At 39.2% G+C, this 27992-nt stretch overlaps 1 protein-coding gene across 2 annotated transcripts in view; it reads right to left on the bottom strand.

Moving 5' to 3' along the window:
• Positions 1–380: 380 nt before the first annotated feature.
• The window catches only part of RORA (RAR related orphan receptor A), a 96078-nt gene continuing 68466 nt past the window's right edge, over positions 381–27992 (bottom strand). For both annotated transcript variants that reach the window (XM_054716190.1, XM_028142015.2), the window contains exons 3-10: positions 20385–20526; positions 17472–17867; positions 11338–11459; positions 9618–9750; positions 8585–8692; positions 7092–7202; positions 6068–6180; positions 381–4838 (exon numbers count right to left, since the gene is read on the bottom strand). In XM_054716190.1, the coding sequence (XP_054572165.1) occupies positions 4674–4838; positions 6068–6180; positions 7092–7202; positions 8585–8692; positions 9618–9750; positions 11338–11459; positions 17472–17867; positions 20385–20526 (1290 nt within the window). In that variant the 3' untranslated portion in view covers positions 381–4673. The remainder of the gene's footprint in view (positions 4839–6067; positions 6181–7091; positions 7203–8584; positions 8693–9617; positions 9751–11337; positions 11460–17471; positions 17868–20384; positions 20527–27992) is intronic.

Here is a 27992-nt window from a genome sequence, read left to right as displayed (position 1 = left end):
GCATAACTTTCCACAGTTCTGGAAGTTATTCAGTGTTTTTAAGTACACAAGACTGAAGAACACACGTTTTGAACTCAACAAAATGAGATGATATTGACGTTTACACACACGCAGTTAGTTCTACACAGTTCACTGTGCCTTGGAGGGATAGCATTATCATTATTATTAATAATAAAAAACACAATTTGCCCCAGTAGTACTGGCCACCCTGTTTTAAGAGTTTTAGGAGATCCCTGAGCACATTGTTTCTGACTCTTAACCCCAACTCCAAAATTATAGGGCTTTCTATTGTTGATATCAAGATGGATTGTCATTCACAGTAAGTCAATCATAAGGTGCTTATTTACCCTTTTTTTTTTTCACCAATCAGCACAAAGAACTGTCAGAAAATAACTTTTTATTATTAGTATCTTAATAGCACTGGAAGGACACATGATTTAAACAATCAATGTTTGAAACAGTGGCTTTAGGATTATTATCTGGCTGCCCCTCAACAATAACAAGTGATTCAGTCGACATTCCTTAGCCAAAAACAAAAAGAAACAACAATAACAACTGTACAAATATGTATTTTTCCCTGAGGGATCAAGGTACACCCGCGAGTGCTCTATGTACATATTGCACTAGAGAGGAATGAAGAACATGTGCAAAAAAGCAACGATGAGAGAAGCTTACATCCTACTTAAACCTTTTCATTAAAGATTCTACTAGGTTGTTTTGCATTTTGGAATGTCGGAACACAAACAGCTATTCCTTAGTCTAAAACTAAAAACACATATTTCTACTATGGCACATTCAATGAAATAAAAAGTTTTCCAAAGACAGATAGACAAATTCCATCAAGAAAATAATACAAAGTTTGTTTGTTTGTATTTTTTTTAGAAAATTACATTACTTTCTTTCTTTGTTTCACATTACAAAATCTTTTTTTTTTCTTTACACAAATCACATTTTATTGCAGGAATATTTCAAGTGCCATCAAATATTTATAGAAGGGTTAAAAAAATAGAAGTCTCTCTAAAGTGGTCCAGACAAGGCTTTGTATAGAATAAATCTTTTTATTCCCATCTTCTAGTTTTTTGATTTAAGTATTTTGAATACATTTTCTTTTCCATTGACACGTAGTAGCCTAGAAGCGGTCTGACACACGCACGTCATACATGAAAACCACACACACACACACACACACACACACACACACACACACACTCACTCCCTCCTCACTTGACCCTCAGCCCACCCCTATACGCTCACAGACATCTGGGTATCCACACTATAAAGAACAACCAAACTTAGAAGCAGTGTCTTAAGTCATGTTTTCCTTAAGTTAGGGAGGGTGAATTAGGATGCTGAATACTTAAAAAAAAAAAAAATCCATAGCTTTAACGTAAATTAGGATGCTGAACACTTAAAAAAATCCATAGCTTTAACACAATTTGCAAACTGTCCCAAAAAAGCACTTTCATCTGCACTTTTGATTTCATTGTCACCAAGGCCAGTTTCTTCCCAATAGAATGCAACCATTTGGACACCATTATAACCGATGATATTGGGACTTTGTACAAAAGCCTCATTTAGCTGATGTAAAACACTGTATAAAAGGCATTATAGCAGCTGTGATGACAATGACGTGATTCCAATAATCAAAGGACTATTTAAGTTTAGGGAGTTTTATAAGAACTATTACGAATAATTTTCTGTATCACCAAATATTTTGTATCATCACACAGGTGTTTCTATAATAAGGAAGGAAATGAAAATGCAAAGTTTTTCACATTCTTTTCTATACATCAGATTTTTTTCAGCTGAATTTATTGTTTAACTTCAGATCCCAACTTTGATCCAAATAATAGTCAGTTCCCTCCCGTCACCGAACATGCTTCTGCTATCCTGTTCCTACCCTATAGAAGTATTTTGCTCTTAAAGTCCACACCTGCTTTTCTTTCTCAAAGATCTAGTAGCAGCATCGTGTCAATGTATCTTGGTTTACTCTAAAAGCACTGTCACCATGGTGTGACTATTACTGTGATTAGAGCATCAGTTTTTTTAATTTTTTTTTTTTGCATTATGTACATGCAAAATCCTTTCTGGGAAAAAGAATTTCTTTTAAGTTCAACATTATGTTCTCTCTCACCCCTAGAGAAGTTCAATGAACTCTTCATTTCATAAATGGACACTGGAATTAGGTTTAGTTGCTCTTTAATGCGCTAGCACCTGAGGCTGGTCATATTCAGAAAGCTTTGGTTAAAAAGAAGTTAATATACTTTAATAAAACCATCCCCAAATTTAGTGAATCAGAACGACAAAAAACAAAGAAAACAAAACCAAACCAAAATAAAAACACACCATTTCTCCCCAAAGGAGAAACAATAGGAGAAACACAGACAAATAAATAACTGAACTAAGCTTGATACTTTTTTCAGAGTATAAATACTATTGCTCTTTAAAGGAACTATGCTTATTTAAATTAAAAATTTGATTTAACCCCTCCTGCCCAAATATAAATACTATATGCTTATAGTTAACCTCTCTATATAAACACTCATAAAGTTTTATATGCTTGTAAGAAATTTAAGTAAATAATACTCTTGTCTTCTATTTATGGTTAAACCCTTACTATATTTTTTTTGGGGAAAAAAGTTAGATGTCATTTAGGCTTCATACACACTTCCGTGTGAATAATTCCTTCTCCTTTTCCAAGTCCCTCAGGAAGCAAGTCAGGAAGTCAGCGGAGGTCTGAGCAGAGTGGAGGGCTCTGGGAAGCCTGCGCTGGCATCTAGCCTGACACCAGGAGCCACAGACCCCACAGGAGAGTCAGGAGAGCTCGGGGGGTCCAGGAGACACTTTCTCCACGATAAAGGGCTTCTTGGAAACTCCCGCCTTTGCACGACGGGAGGGTGTTCCCTTTACTGAACAAACATGGCCTTTGGTGGCAGACCAGAAGCTTGACTCTTACCGGGAGTGGGACTGAAGTCATCATCTCAATGCCTACAATCCCAAAGGTCACTTATTTTTAAAATATGCTCACTTGTGTGTCAGACAGTTCCTTCTCCCTTCCCCCACTGGCAATTATTTTTAAAAATCCATGAAATTAAAAAACACACAACCCTTACTATTTCTCACCTGAACACCAAAGCCAAACAATCTTCTAAATATTTAATGAAATAAATTACAGTCCACAGTTTTCTAGCAACGATAAATACAAAAGTACATGTTTGCAGTTAGCACTGACTTCACTTTAAAGGCTTAAAATATTTAATATTTAAATAACAGAAGCTAATTCAACATGGTATGCCTCCCTCACCCTCTCATTCATTGTCTATGAAATATGGAGAGCAATGTTCTAGAATTATAGCATCTAGAGGCAGCTAGTCTAGAAATAGTTCACTCTGAGATCAACCCTTACAGTTCCTAGATTATACCAAGAACATACACTTTCACAGAGTAAATGCTTTATGTCCTCATGTGGGGAGTGTGTGTTTGCTCCACATATAAATCTTTGGGTCCTTCTTATAATCAAAGCTAGGTTCCAATAAACTATTCCGGTTACTGATTTGTTCTCAAAGCATACGAATTCCAAGTTGAGGCTGAGTCTATGTAACTACTGAATTGTAGTTATAAAACGAGCCTCCCCTCCCCTGCCTCCTTTAGGTGGCATTTAAAAAAGCTTTTTAAAAAATAATATGCATGATGGTATAAGTCCACAGCACCAATCAATCATTCAACTTTGTATGAAGCATAAACACATCTATCCTTAAACTTACCCAAATGCAAGGTGTAATTTAGGGAGAGTTCAGTTTCTAATTCCAAATTCACATGTAAAATAATAATAATCCAACATCGTGATTTCTAGATATGACCAGCCAGTCTTTTGAAAGTAATTTTGTAAACAGCAGCATAAATACCTCCCGACGTACCTTCCAAGCCTTCTCAGTTAAACTTGTGTTTCTGGTGCACATGCGACACGACAGTGAACACGCTAGCATTTAATTTAAAGAAAAAGGTGCAAAATGAAAGTGCCTTATCAATTCAACAGGAAAAGCTACACCAGTAACTACATTTTATATTAATTAAAACAATATATAAACAATATCTCTTTTAGCTATATATAGTCTTCATGCCCATTTACCCTGTAATATATTATAATGCTATTGTTGCTAGTGCTATGGACCCTTTACGTGCCATCCTGCCGACTGGCAATAATCGGTGAAAAAAAATTAAAACTTCCTTCATGAGACAAAGAGCAAGTTGTGCAAAGTAATGCTGCAACCTCCGCTATGCACACCGGTCACCGATTATTGCTGGACTCTCTTGTTACTAACAGATTGGTGACTCTGCAGAAAGTCTGTGGGCAGTGAGCTACAAGAAAAGGAAATCCTCCAACTTTAGTACCCTCCTTCTGTTGTAAACAGAGGTCAATGATCAAGAAGTCGAGACAGAAAAAGGGTCCATATCTGTAGGCATAATGGAAATCATATGCATGAGAAAAACAAGTTCAACTTTTATTTGTTTTCATTGTTTCCCCTCCTTTGCCTGACCCCGATCACCAAAAGATGTGCAGTGTGTTGGCGCTCCAGGTCTGTGCAGGGCCATATAAAGTGTCTCGGTTAATATTTTTTGTTTGTTTTTCATGTTTGTACTTCAGACATTCTAGAAGTGCTTAGGTGATACATTTACCCATCAATTTGCATTGCTGGCTCAAATTCTGAAGTGAACAACTCCTTGTATAATGGAGGAAAATGAAGTCGCACAATGTCTGGATATATTGCTTTAAATGCCATTAGCTTTTCTGTATGTCGTCCACATAAGGCTCTTAATGTAGACACCTTGCATATTAACTGTAAGGTGGAAGAAAGGACAAGTTGTCAGGGGAGAACAGACGTGAGAATCAAAATTCAGGGAATCTGGATGATCTTTACAACACTGTTTATAATGGCGAAACACGCTTAAAGCAACTTAAATGTCTAGTAATAGAGGATTGGCAAAAATAAATGGGGATATAGTTATATTATAGAATACCAGGCATACATTAAACTCTAATGACAATGAGTTTCTTCTTGAGAAAGAGTATCAAAAACAAAGCAACAATTAACCCCTAATTTTCGCTCCCTGACCTAACCTAGTTATCAGGAGAAAATAGAAAAAAAAAAAAAAAAAAAAAAAAAAAAAAAAAACAGGAAAAAGAAACACTTTCAAATCATCCTCTGGAACCGTGGTCGGCAAACTGCGGCTCTTTGGCCCCTTGAGTGTGGCTCTTCCACAAAATACTACGGCGTGGGCAAGTCTATTTTGAAGAAGTGGTGTTAGAAGTTTAAGTTTAAAAAATTTGGCTCTCAAAAGAAATTTCAATCGTTGTATTGTTGATATTTGGCTCTGTTGACTAATGACTGAGTTTGCCAACCACTGCTCTGGAACAATAAAACACATAAAATAATCTAAGAAGGGGCTGATTTTTCTAAGACCAAATACATACTCCTGGCTCTAGCACTGAAGAACATTAGCATATTTTAAACTGACATCCTAATTATGCTTTTATTGTAAAAGATAATAATTAGCAAAAATGAAACCTTGTGCTTTGAATACAAGGTAGTAATGGCAAATGGATGAAGAAAATACAAAAGTCATTTATGGTTAATGACTGATGAATTTAATGGAAATTGAACTAATATCAGAATATAAGGTTATCCTGGTTAATTGTTTTAGTACTTCATAATTTTCTCTTCCAACATTCAAAAATTCTCTAATTTCTACCAATGCAGAACATTAACTCTGCTTTGTGTTCAACTCTGATGGACTAGGTAGAGGATTTCCAGAATATATTAATTGTTAAAAAATTCTACTACATTATTTCCCTATCGCTTTAGGGCACTTTATAAGCAATGATAATAAATAGAATTTAACCTGAAGTTTGGCCCAACAGAACTTCTTTGAAATGGAGATATTTATTCCTTTCAGTGGCCTGTTGCTTACTGATACTTTTGGGGGCTGGTCAGATGACCTACAAGGGCGCTTGGTATGTGGCAAGGGGTAATTCAAGCTATGCCAACTGGAAACCGTTGGTTCTCACCTTTGTTAGTATTCCGTCTTCTCGGTGATTCTTCTGTAGGACGTGTTGAAGAGCTAGCTGAATTTTCTGTTGCAGTTTTTCAATTTTTACCTTTTCCTGCAGCCATGAGCGATCTAAACATGAGAAATGATATCCCTTAGTGTTCCTCCAACATGGTGCCAGATACCCAATTCCTCCTGACTCTTAGACTCAGAGTATCATACCACAAAGCAGAGTTAGAGACTAGCAGGCCAGTTTCACTGTATATTCCTAAAGGAGTGGAAAACTGATCTATGACAGGTATAAAGGGTATTAAACATTTCCATTCTTACTGGTACTTAAAGGAAGGGAGGGCCCTCCCCTTTCAAAAAGGATAGCAATTTAAATCTAAGGTCATACACATGCAAGTACAAGAAATCACTATGGCCCTTCAAGTCTTTCTGAGAATAACATTTCTGAATGAAATATTCATAGCAATTCTGCTAGCCTTTCTGGCAATTATGGAGACAACCTGATAATATAAGACAACTAAAACTGTCAATAGAATTCCATATGACTTAAAAGTTGGTAATTTAAGATGAATTTTTTTATGTGTAAGAATTCCAAGAATTAGAAGACAGTAAACTGATGATCTCCAAGAGGCAGTGCTGGTGAAGGGTGAAAACATGGATTAAATGCACATAAACTTGTAGATGGCATCCACGTGGATTTCAGGAAAAAGTTGGATGTTATCTTAGAGACTGGTACTAAGAAGGGCAACCCGACTCCACCATACCATTCCTCTTGATGTCAGGAGGTTAATTGTGGACTGGGTTTTACTCAATTATCGTTTCTTAAGATTTTATCAGAATGGCATGAGTCTTCTTAAAAGGCAGATGTATGTGTGTGTGTGGGAAGGTTGTTATTTGAAAAAATTAAAAATAGACTTAATAAGTGAGGCAGCCTCTCTTAGCAGCCTCCCGAATATTCTAAAAGTTATGGACCTTGTAAAAAGTCTTTACCTGGACAATTTTTAAACCATTTTATTTTTATTTGGTTATATTACCTGCTGACATCAGTACAAATGCAGAAAATAATGCAATTTCATCTTCCGTCAGGTGCATAGAACATAAACTCTTTCCAAATTCAAATACAAAGCTAATAAAGTCTTCACAACCTGCCAACATTAAAATACAGAGAGTTTAGGATTTTGGTTATCCTAGGAGAAAAATATGGAAGAAGGTAAAGAGGGATAGTGATAACATTTCTACAGTTTTAAGAGTTTGAAATCTTAGAAGAAACATCTGTTTAGCCAACATCATCATCACTACCACCATCCCTACCATCACCATCATTATATCATCATTCAAACTAATGAGAATAAACTTGTGCTGAGTGATTCCTATGTTAGGTTCTGCTCAGAGAAATTTCTTCGGGTTTCCTACTATTTCATAGCAGCCCTATTAAGGACGTGTTTATTATCCCCATTTTAGAGGTGAAAAAATCAAAGTTGGAGAGGAAAGTGATGTACCTAAGGTTATACAGAAAGGAAGTAACATCCTGAGGTTCTAAGTCAGGGTGCTTGACTTCAGAGCTCACACTCTTAACCAACAGAGTTTAACAGCTACAATCTTACTGAAATGTGACAACCTCTCATTTTGATGTTTGTCTCTATTTCCTCTAAATACTAACAAATGTCATATTATAGTGGTAAAATCATTGTAACTGGTACAGAACTGAAAATATAGATTGTGAAAGTCCTATAAAAAAATGATCCATTCCCCAAAGACTGGTTAAGTTTGGTGTCTATTTTTTCAGATTTGCATATTATATTTACACACACACACACACACACACACACACACACACACACATTATTGTATGGAAAATAATACAATAATTAATAATATTACAAGAATAAACTGTTTCACGTACTCACAACTGTAAACCTACTTTTACCACCCTGTATTTTAAATGGAAACAGGCTATACACCCCTTCTGTCATTTTGGTGTTTTTAAATTCACATAAGCTATCTTGGATACTGTCCCATTCTTAATAACTATAACCCACTTTATTTAAATTATAAAAATCCAATATAAATTGTTTATAAAGTGTATGTCAGTTTCACTTTATTTCAGTAATACCTTATTTCTCTGAGATCTACATTTAATTCTCATTAATAATTACCTGAGGGCAGACTTTGAGCTCTTTGCTTGATTTGATGTATCAGATCACATCCTCTAATTTATCTAAATAATATGCCCCCTGCTTATCTGGATCTTAAAATCTGGAAGGACACTGAATGGATATGTCATAGAAATGTCTTCAGTTACCAACTAGATAAAATGAAACATGAGATCTTTACAGGTACTCTAGGCAAAAAGCATCGGAGGCATGTGAATTTTCTAGAGTCTAGCTATAAAGTAAAATAGGTATAAAATTCTTTAATTATTGTTTCCAAATAACCAGTTTCCATATTGTTCAAAAAGAGGTTTCACCCAGCTCCCACCTGCTCCTGTAACTCTGATTTGAAGACAAACAGCCAGAGATTTCCTTACCTAAGGATTTGAAGACATCAGGGCTCGCATATTTCCCATCAAAGTACACGGTGTTGTTCTGAGAGTCGAAGGCACGGCACATTCTGATGAACACCACCTCTAGAGAACCTAAGCAAAGGCAGGAGGGCTTGGGTCAGTCCACCTCGGCGAGTTTATCTCAAAGGCACTGATGTAGTCAGCGCCCTGGGGGCTGTGTAGCCAGTGGGCTCTCAGTCACATTCCCTCTCTGTCTAAACGGCAAAGTTCACTAGTGTAACTAAACACCTGTGTGGAAGCCAAGGCCTGCGTCACTGAAGAGAGGAGTGATTTACAAATTACTTCTTTGCTTTGCCACTCTTCTGTCTTGCGGTAAGAAGTTTCAGAGTTGATAGTCAAACATTTATTCATATTTATTAAAACAAACAAAAAGCCCTGGCCGGGTCGTTCAGTTGGTTAGAGCATTGTCCTCATCTGCCAAGGTTGCAGGTGCCATCCCGGTCTGGGCACATACAAGAATCAACCAATGAATGCATAAATAAGTGGAACAACAAAGTCTCTCTCTCTCTCTCTCTCTCTGTCTCTCTCTCTCTCCTCTCTCTCTCTCTCTCTCTCTCTCTCTCTCTCTCTCTCTCTCTCTCTCTCTCTCTCTCTCTCTCTCTTCCTCCCTTCCCCATCTTTAAAATCAATTAAAAAACAAACAAGCAAAAAAATAAAAAAATCAGGGCTCTCTCTGAGGTTCGAGTCTTTTTCCTAACAACTTATTGGAACCTCTGAGGACCTGAAGTGTAAAACAAAACACAGGTGATGGTAAAATTAGGGAATGCAGGAGTTCTTCAAGTTAATCTTTCCACACAGAGGAGAAGATTACGGAGGGCATGTTTCCTGCCAATAGCTCCAAAACCTTTCAGAAGAACTCAGTCTCTGCTAAGAGAAACCTAAGCTATTATCATCGGAGAAAAACTGTTCCCGACACCTTCCTTACCAAGCATTTCTTTAATAGGCAGGTGAAAGCAGGTTAGGAAGAGATCTCAAAATTCACTTGCAAAGCACATACCTGCTTTGAGAAGCACAATTTGATCGTTTTGACACAGTTCCATAAATCCATCGATGCGTTTGGCAAACTCCACCACGTACTGTATAGCTTCTGTGATTTTGATGGCACACAACTGCCACATCACCTCCCGCTGCTGTTAAAGAGGGAGACAGGTTAGCCTACACGGTTACCCACATCCTTGGCTCAATGAGTTTAACTATTCCTCTTTTGTAAAATCCTTCCTTGGAAATGGATTCAAAAAGGCTAGAGGTTTAAAAGTAAATAGTTGGCCAGTTATTTGACATAACGATTGCTTCCAAGTCCCTTCTCATCTCCTTCAATTCCTCTCTTACCTCCTTGGTGGCAAAGGGACCGGGGAAGATATTATGAGCATCTATGTAGCAGAAGATGAAAATACATGTCACTGCTTTAACCCTGAGCTGCGGAGAATAGGAAAGCAGGGTCTTCTTTTAAGTAATTCTTCTGCCTTGGAGAATTTAACACCATTTTACTGGGGGAAGGGGACAATGGGGGGAGTCAGTTACATGTATTGTGTACCTGTTATGAGCTAGGTGCTTTATGACACCCTTGTCTTATTTCATTTTCACAAGAGCATCTTCCCATTTTCCATAAATGGGCACAGATGCTCAGGGAGATTTCACAGTGAATAGGTATTGGAGCTGGGATTCACATCCTAGCATCTCTGACTCTGACTCCCATTCCAGACACTTTGCTGCTTCTTACTGCTTTCCTGCTTCCCTCAGTACTCCCCTATGGCTGCTGGTGTTACCTGCTATAGCAAAGGCAAACAAAGGGAGTGCTGCTATTCCCCAACCTGTCCTGTTTAATTCCTTTTATATACCCCACTCTCCCATTTAGTGACAGGATAACCTGAATCAGTGGTGGTGTTTCAGGTTAAGCCCCCAACCTTAGTTTAAGACTGTTTCCACCAATATGATGGGGTGGAAGAAACACTGAATTAGGAGCTGGAGTCATGGTCTAGTCCTGGTGTTTGCATTCTCCAACCATATGCCAATGGAAATTAGTGTCCTCCTATGTAAAACGAAGGGCAGCATTAGCCTAAATACTCTCTATGGTCCTTCCTAAGTCTGAATTTCTACATCAGGGGAAAACACAGCATTTTCTTTACCCACAGGGAGAATAAATAATTGAAAGTTCCCTTCTCCAACCCTGCCCTCCCATTTTGGTGGCTTGTTGATCACACTGTTTTATAGAAAACAGTCAAGTAGCAACACTTGTCAGCCTCACACTGTCAGGTTCAGACTGGAGTGACAATCATGGATTCCAAACCTTTCTGTGTACATACTCTCTAAACTCCTTCTTCTTAGACTCTTGGAACATGAGGCTAAGATTACGTATTTTACATGAACTTCCTGATCTTGAATCAACATTCCATCATGATAGTGGGACAAATCCCAATTCATTTAGATTTCTGGAAACTGCTTAATTTAGTGCCCTGTTGACAAATAATAGGAGATGTGTGTACAGTTATAGGGACAATAGAATTTGTTTGCTACTGCTGAAATTTTGCATGCTGGCATCTCAGTAAGAAGACAATGCCTCAAGTACATAATCAGCTCTGGAAGCAAGAGTTTCACACAGAAATCTGTTATCTGATGTAAGGCATTCATTCTTTGGCCCTTGGTAGTCTTGATCAAATCCCCTGCTGGAAAACCCCTCCCACTTTCCCTCCACCCTTGGTAAATTCTCCAGAGTATACCTTGTTCTGATAGTTCTCAATCTCCTCCTGCAGAAAGGTCTGCCACGTTATCTGCTGGAGCTCTTCTCTCAAGTATTGGCAAGTTTCCAGATGTGATTTAGATATATTCTGTGCAAGGTGTTCTAAGCAGAAAACAGGAGATCATGACATGAAAAGCCAGGCTCTTTGGGTAATCGGTGTTTTTCCCTGCTTAATATATGCTTTAAAAAGTAACAAGTAGAAAGCATCACGCTAATCCAGTTTTATGATCTTTATGCACTTAAGCAATTTGGAACTATTCTGTTTTTTGGAACATGAGGATGAAGGACAGGCAAAGCCAACAGTTAGCAATAAATCTTGGTGACTTCAAATCCTGACCTTGACCTTCTTCCTTGCCTTTCCACCAATGTCTTGGAATGAACAAATATTGACCTAGACAGGTGTGGGAAATGATGGGCACAGCCTCTTCTTGGCATTTTTATAAGGACACACCTGCCATATACACTGACCTAAGTTTTACTCTTGAAAAATTAGGAAGTGGTACTCTTTTATGACAACAGCAATACATTTCTTTAGTGCTTTCCTGCAAATAGCAGACCAAGCATTACCGAGGGCCTGCTATGTCACTATACATAGTTCAGTGGTTAAGAGATAGACTCTGGAACCAGAATAACTGAGTTTGAACCTCAGCCCTGCTACTTACTAGCTGTGTGATCTTGGGTAAGTTACTTAACCTCTCTGTGTTTTGGTTTCCTTAACTGTAAAATGAGGAAGGTAGTATCTATTCCATAGGGCTTCTGTGAGAATTAAATGAGTTGAGCATTTAGGGAGAGTTACAAAGTGAGTGCTAGCTAACATTAGTTCTTATTATACTAGAATATAGGGACTTGGAAGATACTATAAGAAATAGATGCCAAAAAAGTTTCTCTAGGAATTTATAATGTGGTGAGCATATATGGACATGCTGAAAGGACAATTCAAGGCATGATATAATAAAGTATAAAGTTGAGCCCAGCCGGTGTGGCTCAGTGGTTGAGCATCGACCCAGGAACCAGGAGGTCATGATTCGATTCCCAGTCAGAGCACACGCCTAGGTTGTTGGGGGCATGCAGGAGGCAGCCAATCAATAATTCTCATCGTTGATGTTTCTCTCTCCCTTCCTCTCTCTGACATCAATAAAAACATATTTTAAAAAATAAAGTTGAATCATATCAGAACAGAAAGAAAAAATGATAATAGATGCTGTCAGGGTAGGGAGAGGTGAATGTTTGGCTTAGGGAAATTAGTGGGTGCTTCTCGGCAGCAGAAGAGGGGCATTTGAGTTGGAGCCTGAAGGATGGATAGGATTTGGTAGGTGGAGGCCAGTGGTGTGAGGGGTAGGCCAGTTCCACATTCGAGGGAGGGCAGATGAAGGAACCAACATAGCACTTACAGGACAGGAAGATGTGATAAAGTGATAGAGTCAAAATAGAAATGTGAGAAGGGAAGAGTCCAAATCCTGAAGGATCTTGAATGTTAGGATTGAGTCTGGACTTGATAAAACAAAAGGAGTCCACAGGATTCTCCAGGAGCAGAGGTACTGAACACAGCACCCGGGGAAACAGAACCAGCAGTTCTGTGACTGGGTTGGAGGATGGAGAAGATGCGGGCAGCAGAGAAGGCTGCTGAAACTAGATGTGAGGGACTAAGAGCTGGAAGCAGGCTGGTAATCATTGTTATGGAAGGGAAGGATAGTGGAAAGTTTTAAAAGAAAAATTGGTAAGATTCTGTGAATATGAACCATACCAAAAAGGAATCCCCCTCTCAGGGCCTTGAATATTTAATAGGAAAGCCATTTAAAAGAATGGTGTTCAATGCAAACTGGGTAACAGTAGTAAGACTATTTATTTATCTGGGAATTTGTTGCTGCTTTTTGTCAAAACAGAATCAGATTTGTTTGCATGAAAACAGAGCAGGCTAACCTCCATGAAGCCTGAAATTAGAGCAAGCATGTCAAACGCGCGGCCCGCAACGAATATTTTTACGGCTCAGCCAATATAACAGTATGTAAGAAACATTTTAATAAAAATTTCATAACTGAATTTTTACAATATCCTGTTGTAAATAATTATTAATAACGAACTACAACGTTCACTAATGACTGATTACTATAATCGGGTTGCATTCATTTCCCTTACGCGTAGGCGCACCACTTCTCTCCACTAATACTAGCAGCGAATATTTTAGCAGCCAATGGCCACGTCATTAGTCTTGGACTGACTTGTTTGGTGTGCACAACAGGAAATATTTAGCTTTCGGAGAACAAGAAAAATAGGTTTATTTGCGTTACGCTTATTAATTTGTGCAGTTATTCAGTATCTGGTAAGTTAATGTTCAAGAAAAATATTAATTTTTATTAAAATGTTCTATTATTTTATGTTAACGATTACTCATTAATTTCAGCCCTTTGTATTCAGCATGTCTCTATAGAAATAAACCTATGTTTCTGTGAAAACTGAAGCTTTTGCAGCCCACATAAACTTAAACCTTGTTTATTTGGCCCGTGTTAGCCTTTGAGTTTAACATGCTTGCTTTAGAGACACTGGAACAATAAATCTTAATGGCCCTATTCACAACACACAGCAACAAAACAATACAAGTCAATATCATAAAAATAGAACACGAACAAAAGAAAAGAATTTAAAGGAAAGACACAGAGAAGCTGAGAGGAAGAGGGAGAAGCCAGTAAATCATGTGTCTTAGAATTAATGACGTCTGTAAAGAGGAGAATAAAGACAAAAATAGTGGGAAGTCAGAAACGAGCAGTGTGTAAATAAGTCTGTGAACTATCTCCTATAGAAAGAGTGTCACTAGAGAAGACAGATTCCAGAATGTAAACCAAGTTTTGCAGATAATGAAAAAAATGATGAACTGTTCACAGAGAAACAGGAGGATCCTGTGCGGAAAAGGGAGGGAAGAAGATCTTAGTGTTCTCTTCCAGATCATGATTTTCCCCCAGTTAATATGGTCAGCATGTTGGTATTTCACTTCATCCTAAAAATCGTTCCCACTCACCCCTACCTGTGTGGGTCCAGCTTTCCGAAGTGGAAGTGAATGATACAATGTGTGAGACTAACCAGTAGAGGGCAGTAGCTGCTTTCTTGCCAACTGCTCACCAACTAACTGCCTTTGACTCCTGATTCACCAGTGGATTCAGCAAGTGTAAGATCTTAGACACTTTGCTGTTTTTAAATCTCCATTTCAGCAAAGGAGAACATGTCAGACTGAGTAAAAGTCCACAAGTTAGTGTGGTCTCTCAGCGAAACAGCCTGGAATAATGAAACACCTGGATCTAGGAGTTAGGAGACCTGGTTTCTGGTCTGAGTTCAGAGGATAACTCACGCTGTGATGGGCAAATCAGTTCACTTCCTCAATCAGGATAGTTTCATCAACACGGCCAAGGTCTAGATACTTCAGATGGAAAATCCTGACTTCTCAGTTAGTCACAGATTTTCTCAGTGGGAAGGAACTTTAGACATCATCTGGTCCAAACTCTCTTCAGTTTACAGATAATAACATGAATAGTGATGATAATTAACACTTATGTAGCATTTACTATGTGCCACCCTTATAATATATATTCAGAATGTATATATATATATATTTTTCTTTTTTCTTATTTAATATTTGTAACAACCCTAGGAGGAAGGTACTAGTATTATCTCCATTTTACAGAGGTGTCATAGGTGGCAAGTGGCCAATTATTTAAACACACACAGTTTAGCTCCAGAGTCTTTATACTCAATAGGTAGAGAGACTATAGCTTGCAGAGTTTACATGACTTATACTGGGTTGTACACTGTCTCTCTTGCATGGGCTTTAGTTTTTGATTACAGTAACAATTGCAGTTAGTTTTTTGTTTTTTTTTAAATGAACCTAGATGGCTTATCTGGAGTATGTAATTCAGATACTAATTATACATCAAGGGCAACACTTCCTGGCCATGAATGCAGACATATTCCCATTAAAAGTAATGGATTGTGGATATTATTATTTAAAGAATTGGGCTTCCAATATGTTAATTTACAATTTGTTTTCCAACTGAATAACTGTTTTCATTTGTTTAAAATCTGATGACAAAATTTAGCCTAAAATGCAGTCAAGAGTCTTAGTTAACGAGATAGCAGGACTTAAGCCCAAAAGAAAATACAGCTTTGAAGAAGGAACAGCAGTGTCTTTGGTCACTTCTAGGCTACTCTTAGCTCTTCAAACTATTTTGTACATGTAAGTGGGATAGAAAATATCCTTTTCAGGTAAATTGTTGTTTAATTTTTGGCTTTTGGACTAGTCCTCGTGACAAGTTAAGTTTATTCATCCTGGAAAATGCCACAACACATGTAAAATCGGCTTAGCATTCCTGGCCCCACTCAGGTACTAACGAGTACACATTTAGCCAAAGTGCCACCTTCGCAGGAAACACTTCTGCTAAGCCCTGTGGATTTATTTCACGGCTGAACGTTTGATAAGCAAACTGGACAGACCCACTAGTGTTTATGGTAAGGTGGCAGCACACCCAAGGTCAAGTGAGCCAGGTCATTTTTCATGATATCATGTCAGCTTTCAATCAAATCCTTATTCATTTCTGAAAATTTCCCTTTCATTACCGTTCTGCTTAAGGCTCAGCCAACCAAGATTTCATGACAAAAATGGAAGGTTTTTGTTCTAGTTCAAGAAAAAATAAAATCAAACCTACCTCTGCTCAGCTTGGCTTCTAGTTCAGAGGTTTCTCTGTTAATCAAAAGAGCTGCGATCCACCTTTAACGCTGCTCAGTGGTTACAGACCGGGCTTAAAATGGCCCTGCTCTTGAGGATTTAAATTTAGACCCATAAAGAGGCACTTGTGCAAAAACCGTAAAGAACATTCAATTTGTTCTATTTGGAGAAATATTTTACTGGGAATATAAATTTCACTTAAAAATGTTTTATGGGGGTACAGAGGTGGAGAAACCATCTAAAGAGCACAGCCGCTTTTCCTGTGAACTGAGGATTTCGGTGCTTGAGTCAGTACCCGCCGTGCCTTTCCATCTGAAGTCTTTATTCTCTCCGAGTATTAACTTAGCCATCGCCACAGCAACTAATTGAAAGATCCCAAAGGATTATAACCTTGTGTGAGGAGTCATGGGGAGGGACAGATCAAATTCTAAAACCGCCAAGGTTCTTATCCAAGTTCCTCTGACAACAGTGCTGTCCTTAAAAATCGATTAAATATAACAGAGGATGCTAACACAGCCTCCTTGAAATGGAAAGTTTTTCATTGTCGGTGTTATTAACATTTCTAGGTCACATCACCCAAGAAGCAAAAATGTCACAGGAATAAGAAATTGACAGGATATATATTTTTTTGTTCTGTTGTGTTTTTTGTTTGTTTGTTTTGTTTTTGGTATGGTGAGTCTTCTATAAAATACATCAGTTTTGTCACCAATATCCATCATCAAAACATTCTGGCAAATAAAGAAGCCAATTTCCCTTTAATATTAATAGCATACACCCGGATTGCAAAACTTGCAGGCATGGGCAATCACACAGATGGGGGGAGTGGGGCGGGCCCATCTAAAGGTGTTAGCCCGTAACTGATGCCACTTAATTGTTGCTGGTCCCTTATACCTAGGTCATTTTTTCCCTTCCATAAGAAGCTGACAATCTGAAATTTTATGTGGAATTTTTATGTGGACCAGTTTTTACATTTTGGCAACTGATTCAAAAATTTAAAACTCTGTACTAATCCAAGAATATATTATGGGCCAGATTCTGTTTGTGGACTGCCATTTTTATGACTTCAGGTATAAAGCAATACCTGGAATATAAGTAAGTAAATAACTAATGAAGTTAATGGGGCCATTCCCTGAACTTACCAGTTTTCTGTGGCATTTTAAGTTCATGTTGACCCATCTCTGAAGCTAAGTGGTCAATGGTTCTCTTGCATATATAATGGAAACAGTGGATGGTCAAAAGCAAGGGGGCAGGTGGGCTTATGAAGTGGTCCAAAGGGTAAAGGTGAATTTCCCTTCTAGCTCCATCATTTTGATAACATAACTCATTAGAGGAAAGCCGGGCATATCCTATTTACTTCATAGGGCATAAGTAGCACATCCCAATAGAAACACGGAAGCCATTACCTAGTTCTGCCATGGACACAGTCGGAGAAGTCTCTCCATTGGTGAAGGAACAGTAGGGAAAGAAGCCTGATGCTGGTGTGTAGTCACATATTGGTTCTGGTTTGATTCCATTGATATCAAGACCTGACTGGTCCGGGGAAGGCTGTATGTCCAGGTAGAAGCTGCTGACGGCAGAGTCTGCCTTGCTCCCCTCGGGGGTGTGCCCGTCGATGTAGTTGCTGAGGTCGTCGTGTAGTTCCGTCAGCCCGTTGGCCGAGATGTTGTAGGTTGGAGTCAGCGGCTCGGCCTCTCCAGGCTGCTGCTGGTGGTCGCGCTGCTGCTGCTGCATCCGGTGTTTCTGCACTTCTGCATACAAGCTGTCTCTCTGCTTCTTCGACATGCGGCCAAATTTTACAGCTGGAAGACACAAGCCAACCACACCATACACAATGTGCTTTTCTTCACTCTGCTCTCCGGCATGCTTTAGGGGTTCCTTTGAAGTCTCAGACAATCTCAATCAGAACCCACATAACCACAAAATCAGGATGTGATCCAACAGTCCCACCTCACACCCACAACGGCAAAGACACATCCCAGAGGAACGAAGGACGAGTAGGTAGGAGAGACCTGGGGCAACGACCACCCATGGTTTCCTGCTGTCATAAGGCCCTGTGCTCAGTGGGAGCCACTGGTATGTGACTGAGTGGGTTTGTTCACTCCCCACTCACGTGGCCTTGCTGGACCATCTCTTTCTCTTCATATGTTCAGATTAATGCACAGACTCAGAGGTACATCAAGGCACAAGCAGTCAGACCTCCATTTTCATTCATTTCACTATTCTGAACACTCAAATGAGTTTCTTCCCGATCAAACAGCTGAACCTGGGGCTTCACTGAGAGACCTAAACAGACTGGAGGAGGCCTTTGCGATTCCCTGAATCACATCTCTGAGTCTACTGACGAAGCTGCTCCCCTACGCTGGGTCATGGTGGCCCTTGTAAGTGCTTGGACCCACATTTACATGACACTTTCTACTGTTCTTATTTTGCCTCAAGTAAAACGAGTATCAATTCTGGGAAGGGCAAACACTGTGTAAGGTCCCTCCCTGTCAGACAAATTTGTGTTTGCGACACTTCTCCTTGGGAGGTTCCCTATTTAAAGTGGAGCAATTACTGTAATAACTCTCCAGATCATTCAGAATCCGAAATGGTTTCTCCTGATACACCTATATATCTGAGGGGAAAAACCCTATGATTTTCGGGTCTGAGCTCTCCCACTAACCCATTTATTTTTCAGCTCAACCCTGCCTATGTGGATTAAGCCTCTGCAGGAGGGACTAAGATGTCCTAATTGATTGTGGTTAAATTTATACTTGATGGGGTGGGTGAATTCAACTACTTGACCATCATCATAATTCTGTGAGTCTATGGGAAAGAGGCAGGATAAATGGATATGAAGTTGGGAACCAGGGCCACCACCTGCTGGATTCTTTTTCTACCAAGGAGAACACCCACTGTCCTTTTGCAGAGAGGAAACGAGTGAGCTTGATACTGGTCAATCTCTGCATTCCAGGACTGAAGAAACAAACTTGGGCGGGGCTGGTTAGATAGCATGTAGGCTGATGTGGGCTCTGAATGTCAGACCTAAATTTGTATAAGCCCTCAAATTCACTCTAAGCCCACAACAACATGCACTGTCACTTCTATACAAAACCTCCAGGAGGCATACCGAAGGCATTTTATCTCTGTGTGGAAGAATCTGTGTTCTAGAACACCCAAGGGGATTGATACCCATAGGTGAAACTTGTTCTGTGTGACTCTGAACGGTGTTTTAACATCTGCCTGGATATTAACAACAGTAATCACACCATCCTGTAGGTGAAATGAAAAGGTCAGCTACTGAGAAAATGCACACAGCTTGTGTTTTTAACTTACAAGTTCATAAGAGAGGAGCCCAACTTTGAGGATGAAATCTGCAGAGCTGCCTACCACTCAGGAGTTTCTGAGAAGACAGTGTAAGTTCTGTGACTTGCATATTCTGATGGCAAAAAGTTAGTTTTTGTTTGTATATATTCTAAGAGACTACCCTGTGCCCCACTATGGGAGGTCATCACCACTTGTACCTAGGCAGGTCAATAGGCCCCCAAAACATCTGATTTTGGGAAGAGAGGCTTTCAGAAGGCCTGCCCAGCATCCTGAAGTACTTTTTCACAGGCTGGAAGAGATGTGTCCTTCAAAGGGATCTCTTAAGAGAGCCAGCCAGTATACTCGGAAAAGTCCTGAAAAATGTACCCGCTGTACTTTCTGCCCAGTTTCCTTATATAAGAATAACTGCCTTGAAATCTGGTGTTGATTATTCAGTGCACTTAAGATAGTTTTCCAGGAAGATCTTGAAATGTTCTGTAACTGAGTGGTAGATGGTCTCTATTTCTTAAAATAGCTTCTTTTAATGAAAAGAACATTTGTCATCGAGCCACATTTTGCACTATTTTCACACATTCTGCATGTACAAATATTTGACTTGGGCATGTGACTCAAAATATGCAGTTAGCATAAAAGCCAATTCAACCCAAAGGCCAATAAATTCACTAGTGTACAGCATGTAACAATTAGCTCTCACCTGTTTCCTTCTGGGGGAAATGCCTGTAGGAGGTATATTATTAAGGCTCTCAGATGACACTAACCTTAGATCAATTCATCCACCTGTAAAATCTTAAACATAAAAAAATCCCAAGGTATTCTGACCACACTTTCCAAACATCATGCCATCAGCCAGCCAGCTGCCTCAGATGGATTATGGAGGAGGAAGTAACTGCCGTGAAACCCACAAAACCGCCAGGGGCGGGAGGGCCTATTTTGGCAGATCTGGGTCCTGGTTTTGGAAGGCACTTTCATAACCCCATGTCACCACCCTACAATGCAAGCTGAGAGCTCACCATCTCGAGACATCCCTACAGCAAGGCATTTCTGTAATCGACAGTGTTGGCAGCGGTTTCTACTGGTTCGATCAATCAAACAGTTCTTCTGACGAGGACAGGAGTAGGTGGCATTGCTTTGCTGACTTCTCCTGAAAAAGCCCTGTGATTCAGTTATAAAATATAAAACAGGTTAGTGTCAGTTTGAGCTGTATGATACTAAAGGCAGTATACTAAGAAACTGAGCGGCATTAATATTTAATGAGAATTAAACTTGTAGCGGAACCATCCAGGAGGCCATTAATGAAATTAAAGTCACTTCTTTTTCCTTGAGTAAAATTGATCCCCGGAGTCCAATCCTCCGTCCCTTACACAGGCAAAACTTTCTTGAACTCCAGCAGACGGTTGCCAGGCCCTGTTCCTGGCTTCTGATGGTCAAAGCAATGTGTTGATGTAACAGTACAAAGATACTTTTATTTAACCTTTATCTCCTATATATATTTTAGTAGAATAAACACAAAACACTTCTCTGGATGTCCAGAGATAGGGAAAATGCATCCTTATTGTAACTCAGGGAAGCTGCAATCTTCCTACAGGGTGGTAATCTCTACTAACCCACTGAAATTCACCACCCTTTAGGTGTCTTGCATTCCCCACGTCAGAATCTACTGGCCCAAGAAGTTAAAGATGCTTGGACGGATTATTTTGGCAGATCAATCAGACTGGGAATACTCAACCCTGACACTTTGAAAATACCACATGTTCAGTATCATGACCTTTACGATTTAACAAATCCAATCTGATGTTCATCAAGTTCCACTTATTTGTTAAGCACTGTGTTGGAGCTGAGAGGGTGTACAAAAACGTGTAGGGAACTGCTGACTTCAAGGATTTCATTCATTCATTCATTCATTCACTCACTCATTTTTGCTAACTTCTTGAGTTGGATCCTTAATAGCTCATTAATTTTCAGTATTTATTCTTAAAAGCTGCAAGGTTTCCTTTTAGCTATGTTTTAGTAACAACCCACAAGTCCTGCCATGTAGCATTTTCATTATCATTCCATTGAAAATATGCCTTAATTTTCAATAGAGTTCTTCTTTAATCCATATGTTATTTAGAAGCCCATTTTTTAATATCCAATGATATGGGTGGTTTGGGGTTATCTTTTTATTGTTATCTCTCAGTGGGTTTGCAGTGCCCTGAAGAAAGAGAAGGGACCAGAGTTAATTCTATGAAGCAGAACTATGAAGTGTACAAGAGTATTATCATCCTCAGATCTTTAAGGGTTAAGATAGATAATGCCAACCAAGGGGACACTAGTGGGCTTAGTGCCACTGGAGGGGGGAGATAAATCCTGAAGAACTGGCGGAGTGGTGGGCAGGTTGCAAAGCTATACTCTCTCATCTAAAGATTTTCTGGACAGCAACTGGGCAGTTGTATCAAAGTCCTTAAAAATGACCTCTCGCTTGAACCAATAATTGCTTTTTTAGCGAGTATATATTCTTTTTAATATATATCTTATTGATTTTCTTTACAGAGAGGAAGGGAGAGGGATAGAGAGTTAGAAACATCGATGAGAGAGAAACATCGATCAGCTGCCTCCTGCACACACCCTACTGGGGATGTGCCCGCAACCAAGGTACATGCCCTTGACCAGAATTGAACCTGGGGCCCTTCAGTCCACAGGCCAATGCTCTATCCACTGAGCCAAACCAGTTAGGGATAGGGAGTATATTCTAAAAGGATGTTAAGAACAGTACAAATATTTATCTGCAAGGATGTCCATCACAGCACTATCTGTAATATAAAAAATTTAGAAGGATGCTAAATGTCCAACATTAATGAATTGGAAGAATCATACTGGATATCCACACATTCAGCAACCATTAAAAATGGGATTTCAGAAATATAATTATTGACACAAAAAGGTATTAAAATATACTGCTGAATTTAAAAGAATAGCTAAAGATTAAAGACAATATAATCCAATTTTTGAAAAAAAAGAATCCGTATATTTAAAATAGAAGAAACTTTGGAAAATTATGCCCCCAAATGAAAAGATTTGGCACCAGTTGGTAAGGCCACAGGTGGTTTTCATTTTTTTCTCCTTATCTGTGCTTTCTGACTTCTCTATAATGAGCAGGTGGAAGGTATGTGAGGCACTTGGGAAAAATAGTCAAGTACACCTGCTTCCTTTTGCGATGGCTGGGGGACTATGTGGCTTAAGTCAATGGATATGGTGATATGAACTCAATTCCTTCCTTTTGGAAGCCAACTTGGGATGAGAGGGAGGGAGCAGGGCGCTGACAACTCACCTCCTCTCTCTGCTCTCTGCCAAGCTGCTCACTAACCTCAACGTGGGCAAGGCTTGTCTCTCTGTTGTACTTTAAACCTTCCTTATATCAAGCCTGGCTTCTTCTGTGAAGCAATTTCTCTTTTCTCAAAATATCTAAAGCTGTGGGTTGTTTTTTATTTCCTCTGTGAAGAGGAAGTGAGAAGAAGGAAAGCTTTCTTTGGGGCTTAATGGTGAGAATTCAAGAAAATATAAATGGTAACAGAAGCAGATAATCCTTAGAAAGAGATACCAAGAGGCCAGCTGTCTAGGTATTCAGTTTAGTCTGAGTCGCAATCTCTGTCAAAGCTAAAAGGTATTTCTTTTTTTTTTCTTTCTCTTTTTTGAGATTGTACCACCATGCAGACCTTCTGTGTTTAAATCTATCACTGCAAATATCTAGGATCAGGAATTATTTGCTTTTCCTTTAGTTGAGGCTGAATTTTGCTTCCTTGACAATGTTCAATTTTATTCTATGATCCATTTTATTCTATGATCACTAAATATGGAGAATGTCTGAGTGATCTCTTTGTTTTATTCAAAGGGAAGTAGTAGTGGGGGGCTGCCAAGCTAACAGTCAATATTTAGTCTGTACACCAAATCATAGCATCTGCCACCTTTCTTTCTAGGGTCTTTTCTACCTTTAGTATTTCTTCTCCGGGTCATCTCCAATTTCTCTACTTTCTTCAAAACCTTGAAACCTAGAACTAGATAGAGCTCTTGAATAATGACTGAGTCATTAACAAAATGGATGCTACTTTTTCGTTTTCATGTATTAAACTCAAGTTAACATCGACCACCACTAATAAAGTTCCAGAATGTTATCATAGAAGCCTCACATAACCACCAGTTTGCTTTGTTATAAGGCAACTCTAAGAGGGCATGATGATGATGGAGAAGAAGAAGAAGGAGGAGGAGAAGGAGGAGGAGGATGAGGAGGAGGAGGATGAGGAGGAGGAGGAGGAGGAGGAGGAGGAGGAGTGGTTAGGGACAGCAAGTGAGCAAACAGACACCCTGCTCTTCAAAGCACCATTTATTCTTCATTAAGCCAGTTGAACAAGTGCCTAGAGTAAAAGAACTAAGAATTAGAGAAGAGATCTTTCTTTTGGACTAAGTCAATAGTCATGGCCACAAGGAGAGCTATAAAATACTAGATAGGAGGGGTCAAGTGGGATTATAAAGTGTGAGCCCTAAAAGGAGAGAGTAAAGGGTTAATCTCTGTGACACAGATAATCACCCAACTTTGCATGTCAGACAGAATGAGGACTTGGTCTTCCTTCTTTTCCCTCCTCCCTCAACTCTTCTTTTCATCATTCCTTGGGGTTTCTCAGAGGTTTAAAGATTTAAGAAGTTAAGCTAATAAAATATGTAAAGTAATGAACATGTAAGAGAGCGAAAGATTAGAAGAGTGAGAAGGAAGAGAAGGGTGGAAAGATGGTAGGTATCTTTCTACCTAAACGTAGATGTATGCTCATAAATGTAGAAACAGGATCTTGACTGATTGGGGGGCAATTTTGGAGAGGGTTTCACTGAGAAATAAGTGAGCTGAGACATTAGTTCTAGGGGTCGGGAGTTTGAGGCCACACAGAGAACAGGGACAATACAAGCCAGTGCATGGAGTTTTGGGTGGAATGGAGGAAGTATGTAGAAAGAACAGAGAAAGTTCTGAAGCTGTGAGTTAGTTGGGAAAGATATTAAGCACATGATTTTGGAGTTTTATTTCTATACTATGAGCTAATAAATTATTTCATTAGCTTTTCCTTAAAAGTTCATTCTTTACAGATGTCAAAATACATGGAGATGTTCCATTATAAACATACTGGGGTTGAGCAGAGAGCCACCATGATGAATTTCAAGGTAACACAGCTCCTTGGTGTGACGGTGGCACATTACTCCCACCTAGTGGCAGAAAACTAACATGCAGTTATTGCAAATAGTAAATTAGAAAACAAACAGGCCTTCAGAGCAGTGGTTCTCAACCTTTCTAATGCCATGACCCTTTAATACAGTTCCTCATGATGTGGTGACCCCCAACCATAAAATTATTTTCGTTGCTACTTCATAACTCTAATTTTGCTACTGTTATGAATCGTAATGTAAATATCTGTGTTTTCCGATGGTCTTAGGCGACCCTGCTAGCCTATGGTCCCGACCCACAGGTTGAGAACCATTGCTGTAGAGCCTAAGACCATCGGAAAACACAGATATTTACATTACGATTCATTAACAGTAGCAAAATTAGAGTTATGAAGTAGCAACGAAAATAATTTTATGGTTGGGGGTCACCACAACTTGAGGAACTGTATTAAAGGGTCGCGGCATTAGAAAGGTTGAGAACCACTGCTTTCAAGGAAGGGAGTTGAGAGATGGCCAGTTTAATAGTTCTCAAAAAGATGTGGAATCACATGTAATACCTTAATCAATAAAGAAAAAAATTTTTTAAAAAGACGTGGAATTACCCATGGAGCTTCTAAACAAATACTCTTTAGCTCTACTGAACCAGAACTTTTGGAGATGTAGTCCAGTCATATATATTACTTTAAACAACATGAAATTGTCATTTTTGTAGGTCAAAAGAGCAGAAATGTCAATTAAAAACCTTTACTACTGAATGTACTGGGGTGACATTGGTTAATAAAATTATATAGGTTTCAGAGGTACATCATCTATATAATGTACTATGTGTTTACCACCCCAAGTCAAGTCTCCTTCCATCACTATTTACCCCCTCTTTACCTTCTCCTACCTCCCCAAACCCCTATCCCTCTGGTAATCACCATACTGTTGTCTGTCTATGAAGTTTCCTTTTTTTTTTTTTGCTTAATCCCTTCATTGTATTCACCCAGCCACCCTCCCCACTCTCCGCTGACAGCTGTCAGTCTGTTTTTCAGTATTTATAAGTCTGTTTCTATTTTGTTTGTTTACTTTGTACATTAGATTGAACATATAAGTGAAATCATATTAAAATAAATAAACAAATGGCCTGGCCGGGTAGCTCAGTTGGTTAGAGCGTTGTCCTGATATGCCAAGGCTGCAGGTTCAATCCTCTGGTCAGGCACATAAAAGAACCAACCAATGAATGCATAAATAAGTGGAGCAACAAATCGATGTCTCTCTCTCTCAAATCAATAAATCCTATGTAATAAAAGCCTAGGTGGTGCCATGTGACATCATCACAAGATGGCCACCACAAGATGGCCGGCAGGGGAGGGCAGTTGTGGGCGATCAGGCTGGCAGGCAGAAGTGGTTAGGGGCAATCAGGCAGGCAGGCAGGCGAGCAGTTAGGAGCCAGCAGTCCTAGATTGTAAGAGGGATGTCAGACTGCCGGTTTAGGCCCGATCCCAGTAGGGATCGGGCCTAAACCGGCAGTCTGACATCCCCCGAGGGGTCCCAGATTGGAGAGAGTGCAGGCCGGGCTGAGGGACAACCCCCCCCCCCCCGCACCCTCGTGCATGTATTTCGTGCACTGGGCCTCTAGCAAAAATATAAGAAATGGGACTACAGCAAACTAAAAAGGTTTTGTACAGCAAAGGGAACCATAAAAAAGATGAAAAGATATCCCACTAATTGGGAGAACATATTTGCTAATGATACATCTGATAAGGGGTTAATATCCAAAATTTATAAAGAACTTATAGAACTTAACACCAAAAAACCCCCAAGCAATCCAATTAAAAATGGACAAAGGGCTTGAATAGACACTTCTCCAAAGAAGACATACAGATGGCCAAGAGGCATGCAAAAATGCTCAACATCACTAATCATCAGAAAAATGCAAAGTAAGACCACACTGAGATATCATCTCATGCCTGTCAGAATGGCTGTCATCAATACGTCAACAAATGCTGGCGAGGATGTGGAGAAAAGGGAACCCTGGTGCACTGTTGGTGGAAATGCAGACTGGTGCAGCCACTGTGGAAAGCAGTATGGAGTTTCCTCAAACAATTAAAAATGGAACTGCTTTATGACCCAGAAATGTCAGTTTTGAATGGTAAATATTTTAACAAAGCTTCCTGGAAGATCTGCTGTATTACTTTTGCAGAACACAGATCTACTCTAGATAACAAAAATGAGGCTCAGAATGGTAAGTGACTTGTTCAAGGTTGTCCCACAGCAGGTAAGAGTCAGTGCTGGGACTCAAACTCTACTGTCCTAAATCTTAGTGCAGCGCTCACTCACTTCAGTATCTCTCCATGTGTTGGACTAATAAAACTAATGTCACGCAGTCTTGATTTGCTCACGCACAGCCTCCCTGCACATCAACTTTCTGTCTCCATTTCCACTGTGTCAAGGAGAACTCTCCAGTGTTTCCTCATTTATTTCACCTAGCTTTCTAAGTGCTTCTCATTGAGTTTTATTTCCGATTTTGGCCTTTTATTTCATTCTCTGGAGAATTCTATTACCCTTTTTTTTTTTTTTTTAACAATATGGCCATACACTATGACATTGTTCATCAATCCCACTACAATGGAGCTCTCCAGGACCAGGACAGAGGCAAGGGTGTGAGGGAAAAGGCTCATACCAGGTTGCAAGAGCATAATGTTAAAATTTTCTGAGCCGGTTGTTAAACATAATCATTATTATAAATCAACTTTTTAATTATTTTCTATTATCCATGTTCTGGAGCTTATTTACATCAATGCTATTTGAATGGTGGCGATACTACATAATGGTGTATTACTGTGCATCGCTTCCCTGCTCTGTAGTCAGTGAGATTACATGTTGGGAGGCTTAAAATTGACCTCATGGTGGTAATATTTATACCACAGTAATTACTACAAATCTGGTTTGATGTATTGTTTTGCTTACTACCTAGTTTTAAAACGTGACAAAGAATATGATAACAATGTGGGTTAAATGTAAAAGTCTGTCATGTCTGCAGCCATCACATTTTAAATAGCGCACAAAAATTGAGGAAACAAGTTTCGAGTACTTAAAACTATTATCTGATTCAGCAAAGAAGTTGCTCATGTCATCATGGATGAATGAATGAAGTTCCAAAATGTCATCTTTGTTTCACTTTCCTCTTACTCATCAACGTAAATGAAATAAATCAACCAACATTCGTGTTGGCACTCCAGTCTTTTGCCAACTGCAACTACTGGTATGGATGTTAAGAGTTCAGCAAAAATCAGTGAGGCCATTCAGTGGGAGTCATTTGTATGAAGTTCATAAATAAAGAGTAGTGTAGATTTTACTCTTTGAAAATTATGTGAAATTATATCCGTGAAATATACTACAGTTATGTACAGACATATAGACACTGTTTCACAGAGAGCTGGCTGTTAAAAACT

The sequence above is a fragment of the Eptesicus fuscus genome, chromosome 5 (assembly GCF_027574615.1).
Source record: "Eptesicus fuscus isolate TK198812 chromosome 5, DD_ASM_mEF_20220401, whole genome shotgun sequence".
NCBI lineage: Eukaryota > Metazoa > Chordata > Mammalia > Chiroptera > Vespertilionidae > Eptesicus > Eptesicus fuscus.
Note: the sequence above shows the minus strand (reverse complement) of the source record. Positions and strands in the feature narration are given on the sequence as shown.